We start from the raw sequence: 21,908 nt of genomic DNA on the forward strand, positions 1-21,908 counted from the left end.
GTCTTTCAGAAGTAACTCTATTTTACTAGTGGGTTAGGGACCATGCATGATCCATACATTAACACGTTTGTAATCTATTGGAAGACATATCTCCTCTACGGACAAACAAACAGCAAGCAGAGCCAGATATAACATTACGATTGGTTATAATAATTATAAGGAATGTGTACCACAAAAACAATTGAACAAATCCTGTTGTATCGAAAACATCAAGCCAACCGAACCACAACATCAAATACAAAAGAAACGCTATAGGTTGACGCAACATGCATGTTAGTAAAAATATGATAAACTTACGGGAGCATTTAAGGATCCATTTGTGACCGAGAGATCAGCACCACCACTACAGACGGACTAGTCCTGGCCAGGGTAATCCACACTAACTGAGACAAAGCCCTTTCTTCCTCAGGTAATAGAAGCCAGCAGCTGCGATCCAGGACAAGATTATATATGATGTGTATATATCGAAGGTTTGTCAGTTTTTCCAGGCCATAAACCCCACTTTAATGGCACCACGTGCTCCCTGTGCACCATTCACAGGCCCTGCTCGGGACAATTGGCATAAATAACATTTCAAACTTTAAAATACTAAAAGAAAGAGACACTAAAAGGGGAATGCGATAGCCCTATATAACAATGTAGCAAGGTTAGGCCCGACAGTGCCATTGAGAAATCAGTCCATGCTCTGTTGTATTTATATAGCAGTGAAACTAGGCTAAAATCTGCAAGGTGAGTGACAATATATATATTTTTCATATGGGGCAACATTTCCTAGAGGAAAAGGCATCTGATTAATCCTTTTCCCTGAAACTAGATTTTTGTTTTGTTAAGAAATCTTGTTACAATACGTGTCAATAGTTAGGCCAGCAGTGTGCCGAATACAGGTCAATGCATAGCTGTGTCTCAACTTATGGTTTTGTCTACTACACTAGCGTACAATATTGACTCACGTGATAACATTTCTACTTAAAGCTATATTAATAAACCGTTTTTTTGTTAGCTTTTAAAAAAACAACTTTTGATATAGACTGAATATAAACATATAGCATACTCTTAACATATTTCATAACCATAGCTTTACATTTGGTCCGTGAGTAAGGCCACTGAAACATCCAAGTCTGTGAGTGGCTAGGCCTATGGAGAAAGTTAGCCTATACATCTCAACCCATATGAATTTAGAAGCAGCTAGCTATGCTCTCTGGCTCTATCATGTTAAAACAGGAACCATTTTATATCTGTGGTGGAGAGGTGGAAACACAGTAATACAGTTTTATTGGGGGCTTAAACGTGTATGTGCATGCGTCTGTCTGTCAGGGATAGATAGGCCTACTGTAAATGTTATAAATAGACGTGTGGGACCTCGAATCTATTTCTTAATACTAAGTGCCTATACATGTGTAATGATACAAAACTGCGACACGAATGTGCTGGTAATACGGTATGGGAGGTTTATTCAAACGTTTTCTCAACACCTGTAAGCGTTTTGATTGAATCACAAGCTTATTCAGACAATTGTACAATAGGCCTTCTGTACATATGCAATTATTGTGCATCTATGGGGGTGGCAGATTATTCAATATGTACACTGTTTCGATTGGTTCAGACAACTGCGAACATATAAGACATAAGACATGGAATGGTAGGCCTATAGGTATGGGTGCTGTCCTCAAATACCATCACGAAAGTCTTACATATTTGGTTGGACATAATCCATAGTTCAAAAAGTCAACCGTCTGTTTGCTGTAAGCCCGAATACAACAAAGTCACTCAGCGCCCAGATATGAATTTTAAGACATTTAATAAAATAAAAAAATGTCGTCATTATAAGAGACACGAACAGTTAGGTCTCCTCGCTTTGATTGTATTACCACTCAGTATCACTCACTGGCATGTTCTTAATTATTATCTCAAGGATAAAAGAATAGGCAGAATGTTCATGTGTTTGCATTGAAACAGGAAAGAGGGAGTGGCCTTATAGTCCACAGCTCCTCCCTAAGACTTCCAAAGGTCTTTACACAATCTTTACATTTAGACAACACATTACTATATTTTTGTTCAATATTTTCCTTCCATTTTTACATCCATCAAGCAAAGAATAAAAGTCCACATGTAAAGTTACATTATTAGCATATTACGTGTTTGTAATAGTCCGTAACACAAGTGCTGATTTATGAAAACGGCCTTCACGTTTCGAATAATGGTCTCCCTCTGCATACTTCTTTTAGCAGTTCGTCTCCAGATCAGTCATCAACTCCATGTTTATATTGAATCCTTTGATTTCAGTTTCGAATCCTTCTTCCACTTCATACGTCGATTCTGGAACCAAATTTTGATTTGTCTCTCGTTCAGACAGAGGGAATTGGCGAGGTCAATGCGCCTGCGACGGGTGAGGTAGTGGTTGAAATGGAAGTCTTTTTCCAACTCCAGAGTCTGGTAGCGGGTGTAACTGGTTCGAGAGCGTTTACCGTCAGATGATTCTGAAGTGGTATTAGAGAAAATATGCATTAGCCTACATTTTAAGAAAATTCAAGAGTTATCGAATATTATAAAATCTTAATTCATATAAAAAATAACCTGAGGTCAAGGTTAATGTCGAATGACGTGAGATGAAGATACTGCCTCTCTATTTTGAGTTGCAGCATCTAAAATGATTCAAATCGTTTACAAATGATGAAACGTTCAAGTGACTAAGCCCCAAAGAAGTGAAACTATTTCAATTAAAATTAACTGCTTGAACGAAATAATGAAATTGAAATCATGGGACAAAAGCTCTGGATGAATGAAATGAAATTGTATTCGTCCAATGCAGGTGTAAAAGGTGTAAACTAACAGTGAAATGAATGTTCTTCTAATTATATTTCATTGAATACAAAAGCTTATTTATTCTGGCGTTTGTTCATTTCAAATTAATCTTGGAAAACTGGGAAACTGGGAAATCCAGATAAATATTATAAGGAAGAACACTCGCAGAACTATAATTGTGGTCCTTAAAAGTCTTCAATGAACCACCAAATACAGTGGTAATATTTAGTGGTAACTCCAGCAGTAGGCTAATGGGCAATAGTGGATTTTGGACATGAATACCATCTTTCAATTATATCTGGAGCTTTCCAAGGTGAAAAGTTCACACGGAGGTCAGGGCACATACTTTTCCTCCGAGTTCAACTAGGCTATAGCCTATACTCATCTTAGAGTATAATAACCTGTTAGGAGCTGAAAAGCATTAATACATTAACGTAAAAAAGAATACTCGTTTATCGTTTTCTAATATTTTTGTTTCTCTTACCCAATTATGCAGCCATAAATCTAACCGTTCACAGTAACAGAACAGGTTTACGAGCAATAGACGCCTTTGTCATAAAATTTATGACCGCCAGTTTTATTATTTCCTGCGTTTGGCCTATAAAACTCAAGACGAAAAACGGTGAATGGACAAAGCAGGATAGCAAGCGAGAGAGAGTGAGTGAGTGAGGGAAGTAGTAGGCTTTAAGTTGGCTATAGACTTTTTTTCAGTTTACCGTGGCTCAAGTGTAGTTTTGTCATCCAGGGAAAAATCTGCGGTTGCTGTTGACTGTCTTGGTGCTTCTTCGAATGGTTTTGACATTTCACGGGTTGCATAGTTTCGACTTTGATTGCGTTTTCTTCAGTCATAGGGTTTTCGACCACTTCCATTGGCCTTCCAGTCCCTTTGCTCAGTATCCCATCACGAAGGCAGTTTTGCACGGAGTTCCGGGAGCTCGCAGCTGAGCAAGACTCTAGTCGTGGTGGAGGTTGAGTGTCCGTATTGCCTCGCAGGCTAGTTTCCATCTCTTCTCGTTTCAGAGAGTTCGCAGTGGAATCAGAGGAGGTGAATGTTCCGTTGAAATGAAGACCTCCGTTATAGGCATAATTGGCTTGATGGAGGGAAGAGAGAGAGCCATAACTGCCAAAACTATTCATGGTGTTAAAGGGGGATGCCTCGTGCGTTTGCTCCTTAAAAATGTTGTTTGCTACGTACGAGCTCATCTTACACGAAACACACAAAAACGGTGCGCAAGGGATTCATGAAGTAAAAACGGCAATAGACTAACAATACATATTGTATCCGAGAGTAGCCTGGGCTAAATATTTTGCTGTTATATTGTTATTTATATTAGTTGTTGCTATTCATAGGAAGCTCTTTGGAAGTTCAAGGGGTATCTTTTTTTTTAATACCACGGTTTATAGGTGGTGGCATTCATATATGTTTTTTTCTTGATTCGACGTGCAATGCCCAAATATGGGGAATCTGAATAGGATCACGTGCTGATGTTGGCCAGTCATGCATTGGCTCGATATTCCCGGCTGTATATTGATGAATAGGGGGAATGTGCCCGGTAAACGTTGTGATTTGGGCTGTTGGGGACCGTGGTGGGGTCTGGGTGAGGAAAAGGGCGAGACTGTAAGACAATAGCGTCATCTGGTGTCTGGTGTAGGGCAGACCAGGGCGGTCATCTCATCTATGCCCCTCCATAGGCCCACTTCCCTTGCCCTGCTGCATTACATAGCGTACCAGCCTCTAGTGGGGGTGGGGCGGTTTGCCCCATAGAGGCACTATGAAAAGCAACAATAACACTGATTGAGCATTACAAAACGACAAATGCTCCATAGTCGGCTATCATAATAATAATAATTATTATTATTATAATTATTATTATATTAAAATGCTCTGCTATTTGAGGCGCCATTATGCTATGTAGGTTTCTCTTAATTTGGTTTAAATCGGGTTGATAGTCATCCCGGAAGTGCGGAAGAAATAGGTCCCTGTGCCCAAACTGCCCATATCAACGTTTATTGAGCAGCATAAATAATCTCTAGCCATTGTTTATAGGCCGATTGCCTAAAGGTTGGACTAGCTATCAGCTTTATAGTACAATATGGCTTATGGCTTATGTTTGAGTTTATTTTGGTATCCAAAACTTGTTTCCGTTGCTTCTTAATTTGGAAATGTGGATTGGCTATTATGACTATAGAAACAATACGGATGCTTTCTTAAACAGTAATATGTCAAGTAATATTCATACATGGAAAGAGCCATTCACTTAATACTTTGTAGGCTACCTGTAATACATGAAATACTTTGCCAGACTAAACACACAAATTGTGCAGAACAACATCACTGTCGTATCTGGATTGTAGTGGAGGTTAGTGATCGGTATTGTGATGACCCGTTGCTCAGAATTGTACAAAAGACAGGGACGGACATGTTTTGAAAACATTTTATTCAATGATACACAATTATGATCAAACATAAATTCACAAACCTAAACAACGTGATTGCTCGTGTATTATTTGTCCTCTTTATTAGGTAGTCTTGGGTAACCCAAAACGGTTTTTAGGCTAAACAGTGGTAAGTGCCACTTTATGAGAACGTCCATTTGAGCTACACAGGGTACACATAAGCGTACATAGAATATATACAGGAATATCTACAATTTAGGTAGTGTTGTTCACCCCATGAGAGCTTTCAGGATATTTGCTAGATGCAAATTGCACAACACCAAATTACGATGGGATTCATGGGAAAGTAAAGCTTCAAATACCTATATTATCAAAAACAAAATAAGTGTGCCTTCGAATTTCCTTCACATTTGGAATGCTTATGCATATTGTGTTTGTAAACCATGCCTATGAATGACCTATGTGAATTGGTTGAAGTGATCCAAACCGATACATAGATGGGGGGTGGGCAAATAGCATAATAATATCATGCATTAGAGTTTCTGGTCCTAGAATGGCTAGGTAGTTTAGTTGTAGTCTCATGATTTCGTTTTAAATGTCTTTCTTTCATTTATTTTTATTTTTTCCCTCTTCCTTCTCCACGCCGTCTCCTTCCTCCACGGAGGTCCCTGTTGATTCACTCCCTGTCACCGTAGACGTTAGAATGCTCTCTTTCTTCCATTTCATACGACGGTTCTGGAACCAAATTTTGATCTGACGTTCTGTCAAACAGAGAGCGTTTGCTATTTCGATACGTCTACGTCTGGTTAGATAGCGGTTGAAATGGAACTCTTTCTCCAGTTCCAGTGTTTGGTAACGGGAGTATATCTGGCGTCCTCTGCGTCTGTCTGATCCAAATCCAACTCCTGTGCAGTTAAAAGAAAAGAAAACAAAGTATTGGATTACACACACACACACACACACACACACACACACACACACACACACACACACATAACCAATCTGTACATTTTTCTGATATCAGATGATTTAATCACCATAATCTAGATTAGACATTACAAAGGTACTGACAATGTGATGGCAGCGATTCATGTCCAAAATAGCCTATTTCTGCTCCGGGTAGTAACGCATCTGGCATGCAGTGAAATAAACAAGCGGTTCTCCAAACCATGATACGTAATATGAATGTCCAACGTCTGTTTGTAAAATATACATAGTTTATGCAAATTGTTTAAATTAAATATATAAGATTCAGGTTAAACAAAACATACAATTTGGGGCAACTCTTAGAATAGTTACGCATACTCAGAAAGGAGGCCTTTCACCAGGGCGAGACGATACAATGATGTTTTATGGGGCCATAAAAACGAAGTTGCTCTGTTGCTAAGACATATCGTAAAACTGACCCATTTACTTAATTTATTTGTTGTAGTAAAACTCACCGCTGTGAGAGTTCATTCGCTGCATCCAGGGGTAAATCTGGACGTTAGCTTTCTGCTCCTGCGATCCTCCTCTGGCGTGATCCAAGCTGTACTCCTGAGCACTGTGGCTTTGTGCATTCAGCCCTCTGCTTGTTTGTCTGCAACTGGCAAGACCCCCATCCTTGTCTTGAAGAAACACATTAGATCCATACTCATAGGATGCCCGGCTCGGCCCAAAAACAACATTGTCTTGGGGAGAATAGAAAGGATTTGAGTATATTCGATTCTGGTTCACAGCAGCCCCATACGAGGAAAAATGTCTCACTGTGTCATAAGTTGTGGAATTTAAGGACACGTTTGGCAAAACATCTTGACCACCGGATAAATGGCAGGAGAGCGACGAGTTTGCGAAATACGAATTCATACCTTGCCTGTAACCCTCTCCTTTAACTCTCCCCACTTTATCGGTCTTTTTTTCTCTTCACTTCCCTCTCTCAGTAGCCCCCCCTTCCCGTCTCTCTTTATACTCTGTCTATCTCACACACCTTTGCAAAACCTTCCTTTTATACGTTATCTGCTTCTGTAAAATGGACGGTTCCTTGAGATTTCAATATTATTAATTTCCAGTAAGACGCACTAACCCGAGTGTTTTAGCTGAGGCTCCGAGAGGGAAAATATGACAATGTCAGCTGACCCTTCTCCACCAATTGAGAGCAAGGAGTTAAAAGGAAACAGTAGCTTTTAGATAACCAGCTTTAGCTCTAACAACACAGTCAGAAAACACATGCATGAAGTTAGTGGGTCTTGCTACTCAGCAAGAAAACAAGACAATATAAACATATAAGTGACGTGTATCTGTCAGCAATATCAAACTCCTGCCTGTCCAAAACCAGAATACAGTTTATGTCATTTTATAAATGGGACAACTCAATTGATATCTTTACATCTGTTTAGCCTGCTTATGGGGAATAGTGGAATATTGTGTGTGTGTGTGTGTGTGTGTGTGTGTGTGTGTGTGTGTGTGTGTGTGTGTGTGTGTGTGTGTGTGAGAGAGAGAGAGAGAGCCCTTGAATTGAATTGAATTGAGAGAGAAGGTAGTTTGCAAGCACATATTTTGCATATTGTAAATGCCACTAACAAGTACAATGTACAAATATATTTGTATAATGTAATTGTTTGACTTGAGCACTGTACACCATTTCAGGGTGAGTTGTACATTTAGACGTTTATGTATCGGTAGCACTCTCATAAAACTCGCGTGCTTTGTTGGTTCTTGTGTTTTTGCTGAAGCAAGAATTTCTTACATTCTTTCCATGATTTAGATCGTGTATGAAATGCAATACATGACGTAGGTAAGTATCGTGCCTCGGCTCTGAACTGGTCATTCCGATTGTTAGGGGGAAGGTCGGGGATGCTAAGAATGCGTTTAGGGTCTCCTCTGTGATGGGCAATAAAACCAACTGACGTTGCCCAGCTCACCAATAAATAACTCTATGTATAAATCTCGAGCCTCTGAAACGAATGTGTTATAATCTCAAAGAAAAATACTAGAATATTTTTTGTTTAAAGTTACTACGCTATTAACTGTTTCCACCTTCTATCCTGATAATCCAACAATCAACCGTGAGTACAGCATTGATCAGGCTATGTCAGAGGATGTATACACAGAGCACTTTTACGGATACAATCACATCTTAGAAATTTAGAGCTAGGTATTTATTCACCTAACCACAATGCTCTCGCACCAAATACTGTAATATCAGTCCCAAATTGCATATTATAAACCGGGTGGTTAGACCCCTGAATGCTGATTGGCTGAAAGCTATGGTATATCTGACCATATACCACGGGAATGATAAAAACATTTTTTTTACTGTTCTAATTATGTTGGTAATAAGTTTATAATAGCAATAAGGCACCTGGGGAGTTTGTGGTATATGGCCAACATACCACAGCTAAGGGCTGTATTCAGGCACTCCGCGTTGCGTCGTGTTTAAGTATAGCCCTTGGCCGTGGTATATTGTCCACATACCACATCCCTCATACGTTATTGCTTAAATATATGTTATGTGTGTTGCCTTCACACAAATATTACATAAATGAACGGTATTTATATGATTTTAGTATCGGTGACATGATGTAGGCTATATCTTAAACAAGGATGTATATTTTGAAATAGCCCAGTACTTTAGCTCTACACCATATGTATGTAAATTGTAAAGTATTAGGTTTGTAATGTTCTTTTCGTTATGTGTCGGACCTCAGCACTACTAGATGTTGCCATTGGCGTCGGCTAATGGGGGTCCTAATAAATCAAATAAAATCAAAAATAGACTTATAATTGTGTTATATGTAGGCCTATGACATGAGCTCGTGCATAACTGAGGGAATTGAGTCATTAATGTATCATTAACAAGAGTCATTAATCATTGAATGAATACCCGGATAAAATGAGGTACAAACTCGACACAACTGTTATGATCTTGCAGATAGGATACCAATATTCCACATTGAAGTATTTTGTTCTCCGTGTGTGGCAAAGTTCATTCAACAATAGACTACTGCAAAGCCTTTTCCATCTGCAGCTTCAACACAGAGCTGCACGTAAATCAATTCAGAATGATTCATTTGATTGTTCAAACAACCTTCAAGCTATTTGATAACAAAACGTTGATTAGAGAACGAGCTAAACATTGACGATATTTCCAAATTGTTTTCAATAATCAATAGTAATAATATATAGTATTGACAATACATTGAGATTTCACAGTATTGAAACTACAAATGTATACAAATGTATTTGACAAGGGGATATCTATACAAACTACGACAAAACGAATCTTTAACTTGCAGATGTAGGTCTATGCTCCTGTTCTGGCCTAAACAGGCCATAAAAGCGAGGACAGAACAAAAGACGAGGAAGTGTGTGGTGCAATAAATGTTTCCCACTGGATTAGTGGCCATATGTGACATCCGCAGACTGGCAAACAGGGAGAAAAAAAATAGGAAAACCAAGAAGGAATATTTAATCTCAAAAACCTCTAATTGTAAACAGTATTACATGTGTGTTATTGTGTTAACTACTTGAGGAAATTAAAGGCAGTTGAAAGTGCGTCATAACTCCGAAATGAGACCTATATGCCTATATCCTTTCCATGAAATGTTCTATTAAAGTGGCTTTCGTTATACTCACAATTTTGCATTTCACTAGCCTACATAAATAGTGTCCCCATTCTGTGAATATAATTAGGATTCTCCTCCTACACTCAACTAAGCCAAAATGGTCGCAGACTGTGTAGGACTACTTCTTGGGCTACATAAGTCTGGGTGTCTAGCAAATGATGAGAGCCATATAGCCGAGCGCGCGACCGAAATCAGCAATACTCACAATGTATCAACATCACGTACTTCAATGTGTTGTCAACTGTGACTGAGGAGATGACTGAGTGTGAACCTCAATGATATGACTGCACTCACTACATCGGTATTTCACTTTTTATACCCTTTATAGGCTCTATACATTTTACCCCTATATGACCGAAGTATTTTACATAATTGTTTATAAACCAACTATGATGATTTTTGTTTTTATACCCTGGAGTTTGTGGTAGTTCCATTGCATAATTCACAAGAGCTGTTGGTATGCGGTATAGTGATGTGAGCTGGGAGAATGAGCTGTATGCCTATGCCTAAGTGGTTTATGGCAGCCCACAAATTACGTGCTTTTGAAGCAGAGAGGAAAGAGCCTGTTTGGCCTGTATTTCTTTGAAGAGGAACATCTGCACTGTTGCACTTTATAGGTTACATGCGTGTAGCTTACTACCTACCCTATTATCTACTAGGCCTACTACTGCTGCCGATAATAATACTAATAATTTACTCAAAACGATATCATTATTTTAATGATAATTCTTAGTAGTAGTAGTAAATGAGGAAACAAGCCAGAACAGTCCAACTGTGCCAAATAATGGTGTCACACACTTGTAGTTGTAATCAGGAGGAGCAACCCGGGGTGTCAAAAACAATTCAAAATTTGACTTTGGAGCAACTTCGAAATTTGACATACGTGCAATAACGTATATTTCTGCAGTGAGACTGAGAGCTTGTTGGTTGTAATAGCCTACTGTTGCAACATTTGATCTTAAGCTGTAACAACATAATAAAACAGAAAATATCAAAATTATGTTGAGTTATAGACAAGGCTACATACAGTACAGTGTTCAGTTTTCCATGTTCAACAATTTGAAGCACAAAGGAACATGTGTTGATCATGTGGGCCTGAAGCAATGCTTTTGTATCCGCTTTCTCTTACTGTAACATGAGGAGTTAATACTTAATGCTAGCTCTGAACAAACTTTGATGAGATAATGTTAACATATTGCGGAGATTGGGTATAAAGAGTATGTCTACTCGCTTCCCACTGGGCACAGAAGTCAGTTCAACGTCTAGTTTTGATTTACATTTGGTTGAGTTGTTAACTAACGTAAATTCAACAACAAAAAAAATCACAATTTCATTGGATTTAGGTTAAAAGTTGGATGACAAAAAATACGAAATACCCTTACCAAATCCAATTCGTTTCCCACGTTGATGCAACGTCATCACAGATTTTTGGGGGGGGTTGAAATGACGTGGAAACAACATTGATTTAACCAGTTTTAGCCCAGTGGGATAGGCTTTATGCCTGTCATGCACAAGGCTAATGAGAGATGAGGCTGTTTAAGGTGACTAAAACACATCGTAAATCATGTTAATTAGCAAATATCTTCTATTTTGATTGCTGATTCAATAACAATGTGTAATAGACATTAAAACATTTGACTGTACAGCGCGTGGCCCTATTATAAGTTTCAAATCCCCAATAAAAAAAAACCCATAGGCGTTTGCTATATTTTCTAAATATAAAAATGTGTGATATCCATTGGGTTTTTTGATAAACCTTTAAAAAAGCAGGCAAATACAGACAAACAATAAATCACTATTTTCTGCATTAATAAAGCCAGTGTATATCTGCAAACTGACATCTGGAATATTATACACTCTTTTAATTTTTACAAGTGAGTTGGGTCAATCGTTTTTTTTTTTTTTTTTTTTTTTTTTCACCTTTATTTAACCAGGTAGGCTAGTTGAGAACAAGTTCTCATTTGCAACTGCGACCTGGCCAAGATAAAGCATAGCAGTATGAGCAGACAACACAGAGTTACACATGGAGTAAACAATTAACAAGTCAATAACACAGTAGAAAACAAAGGGGGAGTCTATATACAATGTGTGCAAAAGGCATGAGGTAGGCGAATAATTACAATTTTGCAGATTAACACTGGAGTGATAAATGATCAGATGGTCATGTACAGGTAGAGATATTGGTGTGCAAAAGAGCAGAAAAGTAAATAAATAAAAACAGTATGGGGATGAGGTAGGTGAAAATGGGTGGGCTATTTACCAATAGACTATGTACAGCTGCAGCGATCGGTTAGCTGCTCAGATAGCTGATGTTTGAAGTTGGTGAGGGAGATAAAAGTCTCCAACTTCAGCGATTTTTGCAATTCGTTCCAGTCACAGGCAGCAGAGTACTGGAACGAAAGGCGGCCAAATGAGGTGTTGGCTTTAGGGATGATCAGTGAGATACATCTGCTGGAGCGCGTGCTACGGATGGGTGTTGCCATCGTGACCAGTGAGCTGAGATAAGGCGGAGCTTTACCTAGCATGGACTTGTAGATGACCTGGAGCCAGTGGGTCTGGCGACAAATATGTAGCGAGGGCCAGCCGACTAGAGCATACAAGTCGCAGTGGTGGGTGGTATAAGGTGCTTTAGTGACAAAACGGATGGCACTGTGATAGACTGCATCCAGTTTGCTGAGTAGAGTGTTGGAAGCCATTTTGTAGATGACATCGCCGAAGTCGAGGATCGGTAGGATAGTCAGTTTTACTAGGGTAAGCTTGGCGGCGTGAGTGAAGGAGGCTTTGTTGCGGAATAGAAAGCCGACTCTTGATTTGATTTTCGATTGGAGATGTTTGATATGAGTCTGGAAGGAGAGTTTGCAGTCTAGCCAGACACCTAGGTACTTATAGATGTCCACATATTCTAGGTCGGAACCATCCAGGGTGGTGATGCTAGGCGGGCATGCGGGTGCAGGCAGCGATCGGTTGAAAAGCATGCATTTGGTTTTACTAGCGTTTAAGAGCAGTCGGAGGCCACGGAAGGAGTGTTGTATGGCATTGAAGCTTGTTTGGAGGTTAGATAGCACAGTGTCCAATGACGGGCCGAAAGTATATAGAATGGTGTCGTCTGCGTAGAGGTGGATCAGGAAATCGCCAGCAGCAAGAGCAACATCATTGATGTATACAGAGAAAAGAGTCGGCCCGAGAATTGAACCCTGTGGCACCCCCATAGAGACTGCCAGAGGACCGGACAGCATGCCCTCCGATTTGACACACTGAACTCTGTCTGCAAAGTAATTGGTGAACCAGGCAAGGCAGTCATCCGAAAAACCGAGGCTACTGAGTCTGCCGATAAGAATATGATGTAAGATCGTTGATGTAAGATTTTTAAGTGTAACGTTAGTTACAAGGGGTTGGGGAAGCGAGTTCGCATGTTAGTAATATATGGCTTCTGTGTTATGAATTTTTTATTTGAAATATATTTCTCTCACTCTGTCTCTCTCTCTCTCTCTCTCTCTCTCAAGGATAACCCACTGAAGAGCTAAGATGTATCCCCCATGACAAGCACAATAGGAAACCATGGGGAAAAAAATGTTCGCGCACAATGACCTGATATTTGATAGGTGCCAGTATGAATTAAACGCACCACCCTTTCAATTAGCCTAATACAACATCTGAAGTGATCAAATACTCCTCTTTTCCCAATAATGGCTTTACTTTAGGCTATAGAAATACATAGAAAAGACACAATATGTAACATTGACCATGTTTTCTGTTGCTGGTGTTCCTTCAATTAATATAATTAAATATTGAATCCTTGTTGTTGTGTACAGCTTTATTATTGTATCAGAAAATAACAGGTTTATTTTCTACTCATAGGCCGTCTCACAACCCACCAATACCGACATCATTTCAAAATGGGGACGGTTGAAATATTTCATACGATATTCCAAGCTGCGTGCATGCTGGTGACAGGTTCAGTCATTTTGGTATGCACATATTTCAGCTCTATATGAAGTTATATCCACACTATTGTGGTATACAGCCAGCCTACAGACTGACTAACAGATGTAGTTCTGTCCTTGAGCTGTTCTTGTCTATTAATGTTCTGTATTATGTCATGTTCCATGTTTTGTTTAGACCCCAGGAAGAGTAGCTGCATCATTCGCAACAGCTAATGGAGATCCTAATAAAATACCAAATACCCCCCAATACCAAATACCCCACTACTCCCCCTACACTACCCCTCACCCCCACCGTGGAAGCGGTAGGCACAAGGGGGCACTGTTAATAGCAGTGAACAACAGTCGTGTGTGTGTGTGTGTGTGTGTGTGTGTGTGTGTGTGTGTGTGTGTGTGTGTGTGTCCAAAACACAGTTCAATGTAATCTCTATAATCTGGAAGAATGGCAAAGAAAGATTCAAGCCCCAAATGAACATAGCGCTGCTTACCACAAAACAACATGGTCCCCCCAGTGGATCCTCTCGCAATATTTACCCACCCAAGGCAAGCTATCTTCGACAAAAACAAACCACACTCTAGCATAACATATGATTACATCTAGACGGTGCGTCATTGATTTTCTGAACAGTGCACTACTGAAGTATCAATTTACAAGCGGAGGCAGTCTTGCCTACTATAGGGAAACAACTGAGGTTACAGTAGCCTGCAGGTCAGGTCACGAATACGCAAAATATGCATCAATAGCATTCATATCCAATGTCTTTCCCCTCGCTTATCTGATACCATATAGCCTGAATGGCATAACGTCTCAAATGCCCCCTTCTAACAGATACGGTTCATATCCAGATTCAAGCCAGTGAGGAAGGATCACGGAATCGCTATCTTACCCGCATCTGCGTTCTCGGAGTTGTTTGTAGTGACCGTGACGCAGGATCACTGGTCCAGTGGAAGGGTATGTCGGTGATCCTGGCAAATGGACCTCTACGCCGCTACACCGCGCATGGCAAATGTCTCCAAATCTGCCGACGGATCGAAAAGCAAAAACTAAATTGAACAATTTGGTAACCAGCATAATTTACTGCCCGCTGCTTTCTCTTTCTCTCTTTGTGCAACCGTTGGGTTATTGTTCCTCTAGGATAGGCTACCGTAGACAGGGGCTGGTAAAGGCTGTGACTGTCGTGAAGCCATTTCCAACGACGAGGCAGGAGCACGTCGGGAAGGGACTGTAGCCTAGACCAAATGCGTTCCATATCCAAAAGCGTAACTGCTATTTAGTCTATACTGAAGGAAAATAATGTATTGACGATATCATTTCTAAGCCCCTGCTGGGAGAGCTGCTTATATAACGTGAGATCCGAGGAATAGAGAACAGCATAAAGTTCATGTTCACCGAGCGGGTGTGCCACGTGGCTCGCTGCAACCAATCCCAGAATGGATTCAGTCGTAAACGTTGATTACTCAGCTGTAAATGTATCCCCAAAACAACTAGGAATGTATTGCACATCCTAGTATTTTTCTCCTTCTTGATGATAAAGTTCTCTAGACCTAAATATTTTCTTAATATTTCTGGTTTAATAAAGAGAAAAACGGAAGCAATTAGTTAAGTAGATATAGTTTGAGGCCATGCACCTCAATCAACACCTTCAATATAGTAGGTTTATGCTCAGGTTCAATTAATTCGATTCATCAATCTTCATTCGATTCAAAGATATGCTACTATATGCACAGGCCTACAATACTCCTAATTTAGAGAAACGACACAGACCTATAACGTGTGAAAATGATATCCTTTCGTTTTTCATATTCTCATGAATACTTCATATAGGGTAAGTGTTAGATATTTCCCACACCCAAAAGCTTGATTTAGCCTTTCCGTCCAAGAACATATAGAAGATTGGAAAAGCTTCACATGTGAATTTAAACATTTAGGCCTATTCGCTGAAAATGTTAGACAGAACATTGCAGTGAAGTGTAAATCTGAAAATCAGACGGAACTAGGGATATAGGCCTATTTGAGCAAAACAAGTCAGTAGGCAGACCTCTTTTAGATTACTGTAAAATAGAAAGGTTCCGAATAAAGATGATGTAATGTGAAGATCTAGCCCAGGCCTTATGGCATTTAAAGTTGGAAGAGTACATTTCTCGGATAATTCAAAAGAGCAGGCGGTGATATTGGAGAGAAACACGTTTGATTTGTTTCGCAGTAGGTATACTATACGCCTACAATATTTGATTACATTTTTTCAGACCTACAATATTTTCCATCCTCTTGGCATTCCAAATAGATCTAGTCTTGTCGCTTAACATAGACAAAGGCTATATCATTAGTCTCTCTGTGAGATAAGAAAGAAAGATAGATCATTTTGTAAATTCCACAGCTATGATTAAGATATAAATACATTATATACATACACCGAGGCAAGTTGCATCTTGTCTGTGCAGGCCATGTGCCATGTCGCAGGATGAGTCGACATTGCACACCATAAAAAGAAAAACACCGTGTTTCCGGATATAGCTAGCCCCATTTATAGCACTATTAAAGTTTATGGCAAGTAGACTAAACCTAAACGTGAATCTGTTAAAAGTATACACACAAAAGCCCGACGGTCAGACAATTCTTACGGATAATTGTTCATTGCACGGAAGCTTCCTGTATTTTCAATACGCTACAAGCATGCAATAATAGTTTTAAAAGAAATAACCTTACCTAATGCCAAGTCATTTATCAGTAGGATACGAAAAAAAATGAAAACACTGAGAGGCCTATATTTTTTGTGCTACTTTTGGAATGACAACCGAGAAGATTTGAACTACATGTTACAATGTGCATTCATGTAAGTTCCTGAATTTTGATTGAATAGCCGTTTCATTCGAGAGCATTATTTAATTTGAGAAAAACAGGTTGTGCAATAACTTATTAAGTAGGTATCTTATATTAGTAGTCTTTAGAAAATAGGCTATAGGCCTTTAAAATATTATCCTCATAATTCTTCTTTTGTTTTCGATTTACAGAAACATATCAACACAGAAAAGAAATCGTGAAGTATCAGTTTTGAATGTTTGAGATGCATTTTGAATGACATTTTGGGATAATATTTGAATAGAATTTGTGTTTTGGACTACTGTTGTTTACATGTTTACATCCAATTTTTATTGAGGTGATGCATATTGCTGCAATTAATTAAGTTAAACAATATTTATTTTTAGTATGAGACTAGTTATGATGGTGTATATTGAGGTTGATTTCCATGTAGTAACTGGTTATAAAATTTAGGCCGTCATTGTAAATAAGAATTTGTTCTTAACTGACTTGCCTAGTTAAATAAAGGTTAAATAAATAAATGCTTCGAGATAGCCAGGTTACTCGAGATGCCCCAAACACATCTTATAGCAGCAGTACTCCTGTTATGAAAAGAAAACGGCAAACACATTCTGATGCGGGTGATTCCTATACATCTCCGTACATTACCAAAGCTGTACAGTGGCACACAGCTCAAGTCCTACAATAGGGAGTGCAGAATAGCAATGGGCCTCAACCCCGGGCTCAAAACTAATCCCTGTGGAATAGGCCTTGTTTTACGGAGATTTTATCTTTCTCTGAGAACATTTGATCAAACAGTAGAAAGCAAATGTATGACACACTTGTTTCCTAAATAACAATATAACATTACCAGATTGGTTCATAAACACATTTCTATTCAAGATGTGGGAGCTCTAATCTCTCAAGAATAAACATACTCCTTCTGATGTTGTTGTCTCCAACACTGCAGTTTTATATGATCCATTCACCCATGCATAAACAATGATGTTATCCCAAAGGTTCGAATCCCGGGCCAGGCAATAGGAGAGACTAACCCACAACTGGAGGGCTGCTAGTTTCAGAACCAAGCTACAATTGGCTGCCTTTGTGCCCTTGAGCAAGACACTTAACCCCTAGCTAACTCCTGGCATGCTACACTGCAGCTGACCCTGTGCTCCTCCCAATGTGCGGTGTGTTTGTCTTTGGGAGGATTGGAACAGAAAAAAATAAGAATGTCTTTCTCTGATGAAGCAATATAGAAGGACTATTATTTTCTCTGATTCTATGGGCTGAACCATTGCTTCTCCACTGTTGGACCTTCAGTCCCTGTATTCATAGAACCATACTCAATGGTCCAAATGCAGAAGACTGGGGTTTGTCTTAACTCCATATTTAAAAGTTATGATTGATAACATCTAAATTCCAATGTTCCACACGTGTTCACACATAAATCTAAAGTAAGTCACTGCTGTCTCTGGGAAATCAGCCTGCAGCCATCATAATTATGATTAACAGTATGGTGAGGAGCAGTCTGTAAACCTTACCTCTTTTGAGGGTGGTGAGAGGCGATACATTTCCTGCAACTTCAATGAATGTTTATGCATGTGGAGGTATGTATAAATGTATTTCATGTTTATGTATATGAATGCTCTGAAGAAGGCTTTGAGGCCATGGTCAATATTTAACCTCAATAAATCAGTGATACTGTCAAGTGCAGAGTGCATTAAGTGTTTTTATTTTATTTTAAGTTATGTATGAATGTATACAAATACATTGGTCACCTTACACGCATAAAAATGAGGGTTCCTCAAGGGTTCTTTAGGAAGGGTGATGGTTCTATGTGGAACCATACTGACCCAAAGAACACTTAGAGCCCTTCAATGGTTCTTTGCATTTCAAAAAAGTGTTTTTCTCATCTTTAAGTGATAATTAAAATGTGGGGGTGATGGCAGTTAATCCAATCTGTTGTGTTGCGCTGTTCCATATTTGATATGACTGAGGCCAGTGACGGTGTGTTGTGAAAGTATGGTCTTGTGTCTATTGAGAACAGTTGACTAGTCAGTAGTTCCTAGTTCTCCCCTCAAGGACCTCCAGCTGTTCCAGAGCTAGCACACCTGATTAAACTTGTTAATAAACACAATGATGAACCTATGGAATTTAAACAATAAAATATAGCTATTAAACCAGACCCAGCATGGTTCTACAAAGAAACGATGAGATTGAGAAAGTATTATCCATAAAGGTTCTATAAAGAACCATAAAAAGGGTTCTATAAAGCCATAAAAGGGTTGTAAACATAGTGGAACCCTTTTTTGATGCATTCAGAAAGTATTCACACCCCTTGACTTTTCCACATTTTGTTGTGTTACAAGGTGGGATTAAATTGATTTGTCTTGTTTTGTCAAGGATGTTCACAGAATACTAAATCATTTCAAAGTGGAAGAAAAATACTAACATTTGTAAAAAAAAATACATAATAATAATGACAAATAAACACTAATATATCTTGAGTCACTACATGTTAAAATCGCTTTTGTCGGCGATCACAGCTGTGTCTTTCTGGGTAAGTCTCTAAGAGCTTTGCACACCTGGATTGTGCAACATTTGCACATTCTTTTTTAACATTTTCAACCTCTGTCAAGTTGTTTGTTGATCATTGCTAGACAGATATTTTCAAGCCTTGCCATAGACTTTCAGACCAATTTAAGTCAAAACTGTAAGTAAGCCACTCAAGAACATTCAATGTCGTCTTGGTAAGCAACTCCGGGGTCTATTTGAGCTTGTGTTTTCAGTTATTGTCCTGCTGAAAGGTGAATTTGTCTCCCAGTGTCTGTTGAAAAGCAGATTGAACCAGGTTTTCCTCCTCTGCTTAGCTCTATTCCATTTATTTTTATCCTAAATAAAAATCTGTAGTCCTTGCTGACGACAAGCATACCCACAACATGATGCAGCCACCACCATGATTGAAAATATGAAGAGTGGTACTCAGTGATGTGTTGTTGGATATGCCCTAAACATAACGCGTTGTATTCAGGACATAAAGTTAATTTCTTTCACAAATATTTGGCAGTTTTTATTTAGCACCTTATTTCGAACAGGATGCATGTTTTCAAATATATTTATTCTGTACAGGCTTCCTTCTTTTCATTCTGTAATTTATGTTTGTTTTTTAAATCTTTATTTAACTAGGCAAGCCAGTTAAGAACAAATTCGTATTTACAATGACAGCCTACCCAACCAAACCCTAACGCCAGATGATGCTGGGCTAATTGTGCACCACCCTATGGGACTGGAATTGAACCAGGGTCTGTAGTAAATGCCTCTAGCACTAAGATGCAGTGCCTTAGACAGCTGCACCACTCGGGATCCCCATCATGGAGTAAGTACAATGTTGTGGATCCATCCTCAGTTTTCTCCTATCACAGCCATTAAACTGTAATTGTTTTAAAGTCACCATTGGCCTCATGGTGAAATCACTGAGAGGTTTCCTTCCTCTTCAGCAACTGGGTCAGGAAGGATGCCTGCATGTATCTTTGTAGTGACTGGATGTATTGATACACCATCCAACATTTATTTAATAACATCACCATGCTCAAAGGCAAATACATGTATGTATATTTGTTTTACCCATCTAGCTTTTCATTTTTAATTAATTTGTAAAAATTTCTTAAAACGTAATTCCACTTAGACATTTTGGTGTATTGTGTGTAGGCCAGTGACACACAATCTCAATATAATAAATTGTAAATTCAGGCTGGAACACAACAAAATAGGGCTACACTTGACCTGTTCCACTGTGTAATGTGAACAGGGAAGTCTGAACCATATTAGTTATTGATATAATGACTCTGCAGTTACATCTACTAACATTTTAATCACCATATACATTGAAATGACCAGTAGGTGTAATAAATAATTTCATACAGAGTTAGAAATCCATCACTCATATTACCAATAGACAAACACTCTGTGGCTCGACATGTTTTGAGCGATAGTTTTCCAGTACCATGTACAATGAGAATTGTTCTATCGGTCTCTTGGAGACACAGTCAACAATAGAGCTAGTATCTCAAAAGAATTGCCCTAATGCTCAAAAAAAAAAATCTCAAAAAAATTGAATTCCGGATTTAACACAACAAAATGTGAAATAAGTCAAGGGGCTGTGACACTGAGAAGCTTCTGGCCGTCAAAGTGGACTATGGAGAAATATGCAGGCTACGAGTACAACTTCAAGTTAAGTGGCAATATTGCATCAGAGCTCCACTGTAAAAAGTAATTTGTTTTGCTAACAATTTTCCGTTGTCGTGGAAACCTGTTGCCAAGAATCATTTGACTAACCCAACTTAAACACAGGAGGTTGGTTGCATCTTAATTGGGGAGAACGGGCTCATAGTAATGGCTGGAACGGAATCAGTGGAATGGTATTAAATACATGAAACATGGTTTCCATGTGTTTGAGCCATTCCATTTACTCCATTTCAGCTATTATTATGAGCTGTCCTCCCCTCAGCAGCCTCCACTGAACTGAAAGTATTTCAGTGTTCAATACTTAAGTAATGAAGTGTGAGCACAGTGCTCATTCCTCTAGCAGTAACTGGAGAGAGGACGAAATCATTACAGGAAGCTGCATTAGCCTCTATCGTTAAGAGTGGTACACACCTTGTTGATGGTGGGAATGACTTGTCTCGTTATTCAACATCAATTTGCCTGACGGTTTTGATATCTATTCATCATGATCAATTACAACTTGTAGCATAACACATGCTTAATACTATTTTAGAAATATACATTTCTTTCTTTAAACTTGCATACAACATTGTGTGAAAGTATCATAAATAAAAACATGTATACATTAACCACGTAGCACTAGTATATTCATAACTTGCAAATACGTAATAATTCTATATCAGCACAACACAGAAGTGTTTTTTACTCAAATATCAATGTGTTTGACTCTTACTTTACTAATTTAAGTACAGATGCAAAACATAATAGAATCAAGCAAGAGCAACTTATTTAATAAACATTAGATTTACTTTAAAATATTAAATAATTATGCCTTGTAAAATCTCAATCACTTTAGATTAGCAGAACACAAATAAATTAAGTTATACTTACTCAATAACCTAATAGCTGTTAACTCTACTCAAAAACATTAAGTGATGAGAAATCTAGTTGACATCTGAGTTAGTACGACTTTTATGATTTGAGTTCTACTGACTGTTGGAGATGTTTGAGTAGCCACTACTCAATTTCTTTAATGAGTTCGACAGTTACTTTTTATAGTGTAGTCTAATGGGTATTGGCACAATAATAATCAACAGTGTGCCATTCCTCTAAAATGTTTTGAGGGTGTTGTCTAGT

At 38.7% G+C, this 21,908-nt stretch overlaps 3 protein-coding genes across 10 annotated transcripts in view; all 3 read right to left on the bottom strand.

Annotated features, from left to right (window-relative positions):
* LOC110532671 (homeobox protein Hox-C5a) overlaps window positions 1-4,223 on the bottom strand; it is a 53,548-nt gene extending 49,325 nt beyond the window's left edge. For both annotated transcript variants that reach the window (XM_036988691.1, XM_036988690.1), the window contains exons 1-2: window positions 3,519-4,223; window positions 298-2,477 (exon numbers count right to left, since the gene is read on the bottom strand). In XM_036988691.1, the coding sequence (XP_036844586.1) occupies window positions 2,260-2,477; window positions 3,519-4,005 (705 nt within the window). In that variant the 5' untranslated portion in view covers window positions 4,006-4,223 and the 3' untranslated portion in view covers window positions 298-2,259. The remainder of the gene's footprint in view (window positions 1-297; window positions 2,478-3,518) is intronic.
* The window catches only part of LOC110532667 (homeobox protein Hox-C10a), a 96,563-nt gene that overhangs the window by 49,354 nt on the left and 25,301 nt on the right, over window positions 1-21,908 (bottom strand). For 3 of the 7 annotated variants that reach the window (XM_036988684.1, XM_036988683.1, XM_036988682.1), the window contains exon 3: window positions 14,632-14,763. The exons of 3 other annotated variants lie outside the window; for them this stretch is intronic. The gene's annotated coding sequence lies outside the window, so the exon portion shown is untranslated. Of the gene's footprint in view, window positions 1-6,669; window positions 6,807-14,631; window positions 14,764-21,908 lie in introns of those variants that run through there. One more of the 7 variants, XM_036988687.1, reaches the window with a different exon arrangement.
* Window positions 5,231-8,587, bottom strand: LOC110532672 (homeobox protein Hox-C6a). The gene is made up of 2 exons (XM_021616764.2): window positions 6,642-8,587; window positions 5,231-6,104 (listed from the first exon to the last, which is right to left on the bottom strand). The coding sequence occupies exons 1-2, from the start codon at window positions 7,042-7,044 to the stop codon at window positions 5,806-5,808; spliced, it is 702 nt and encodes a 233-aa protein (XP_021472439.1). The 5' UTR covers window positions 7,045-8,587; the 3' UTR covers window positions 5,231-5,805.

Source organism: Oncorhynchus mykiss, chromosome 9, assembly GCF_013265735.2.
Source record: "Oncorhynchus mykiss isolate Arlee chromosome 9, USDA_OmykA_1.1, whole genome shotgun sequence".
In the NCBI taxonomy this organism is placed as follows: Eukaryota; Metazoa; Chordata; class Actinopteri; order Salmoniformes; family Salmonidae; genus Oncorhynchus; species Oncorhynchus mykiss.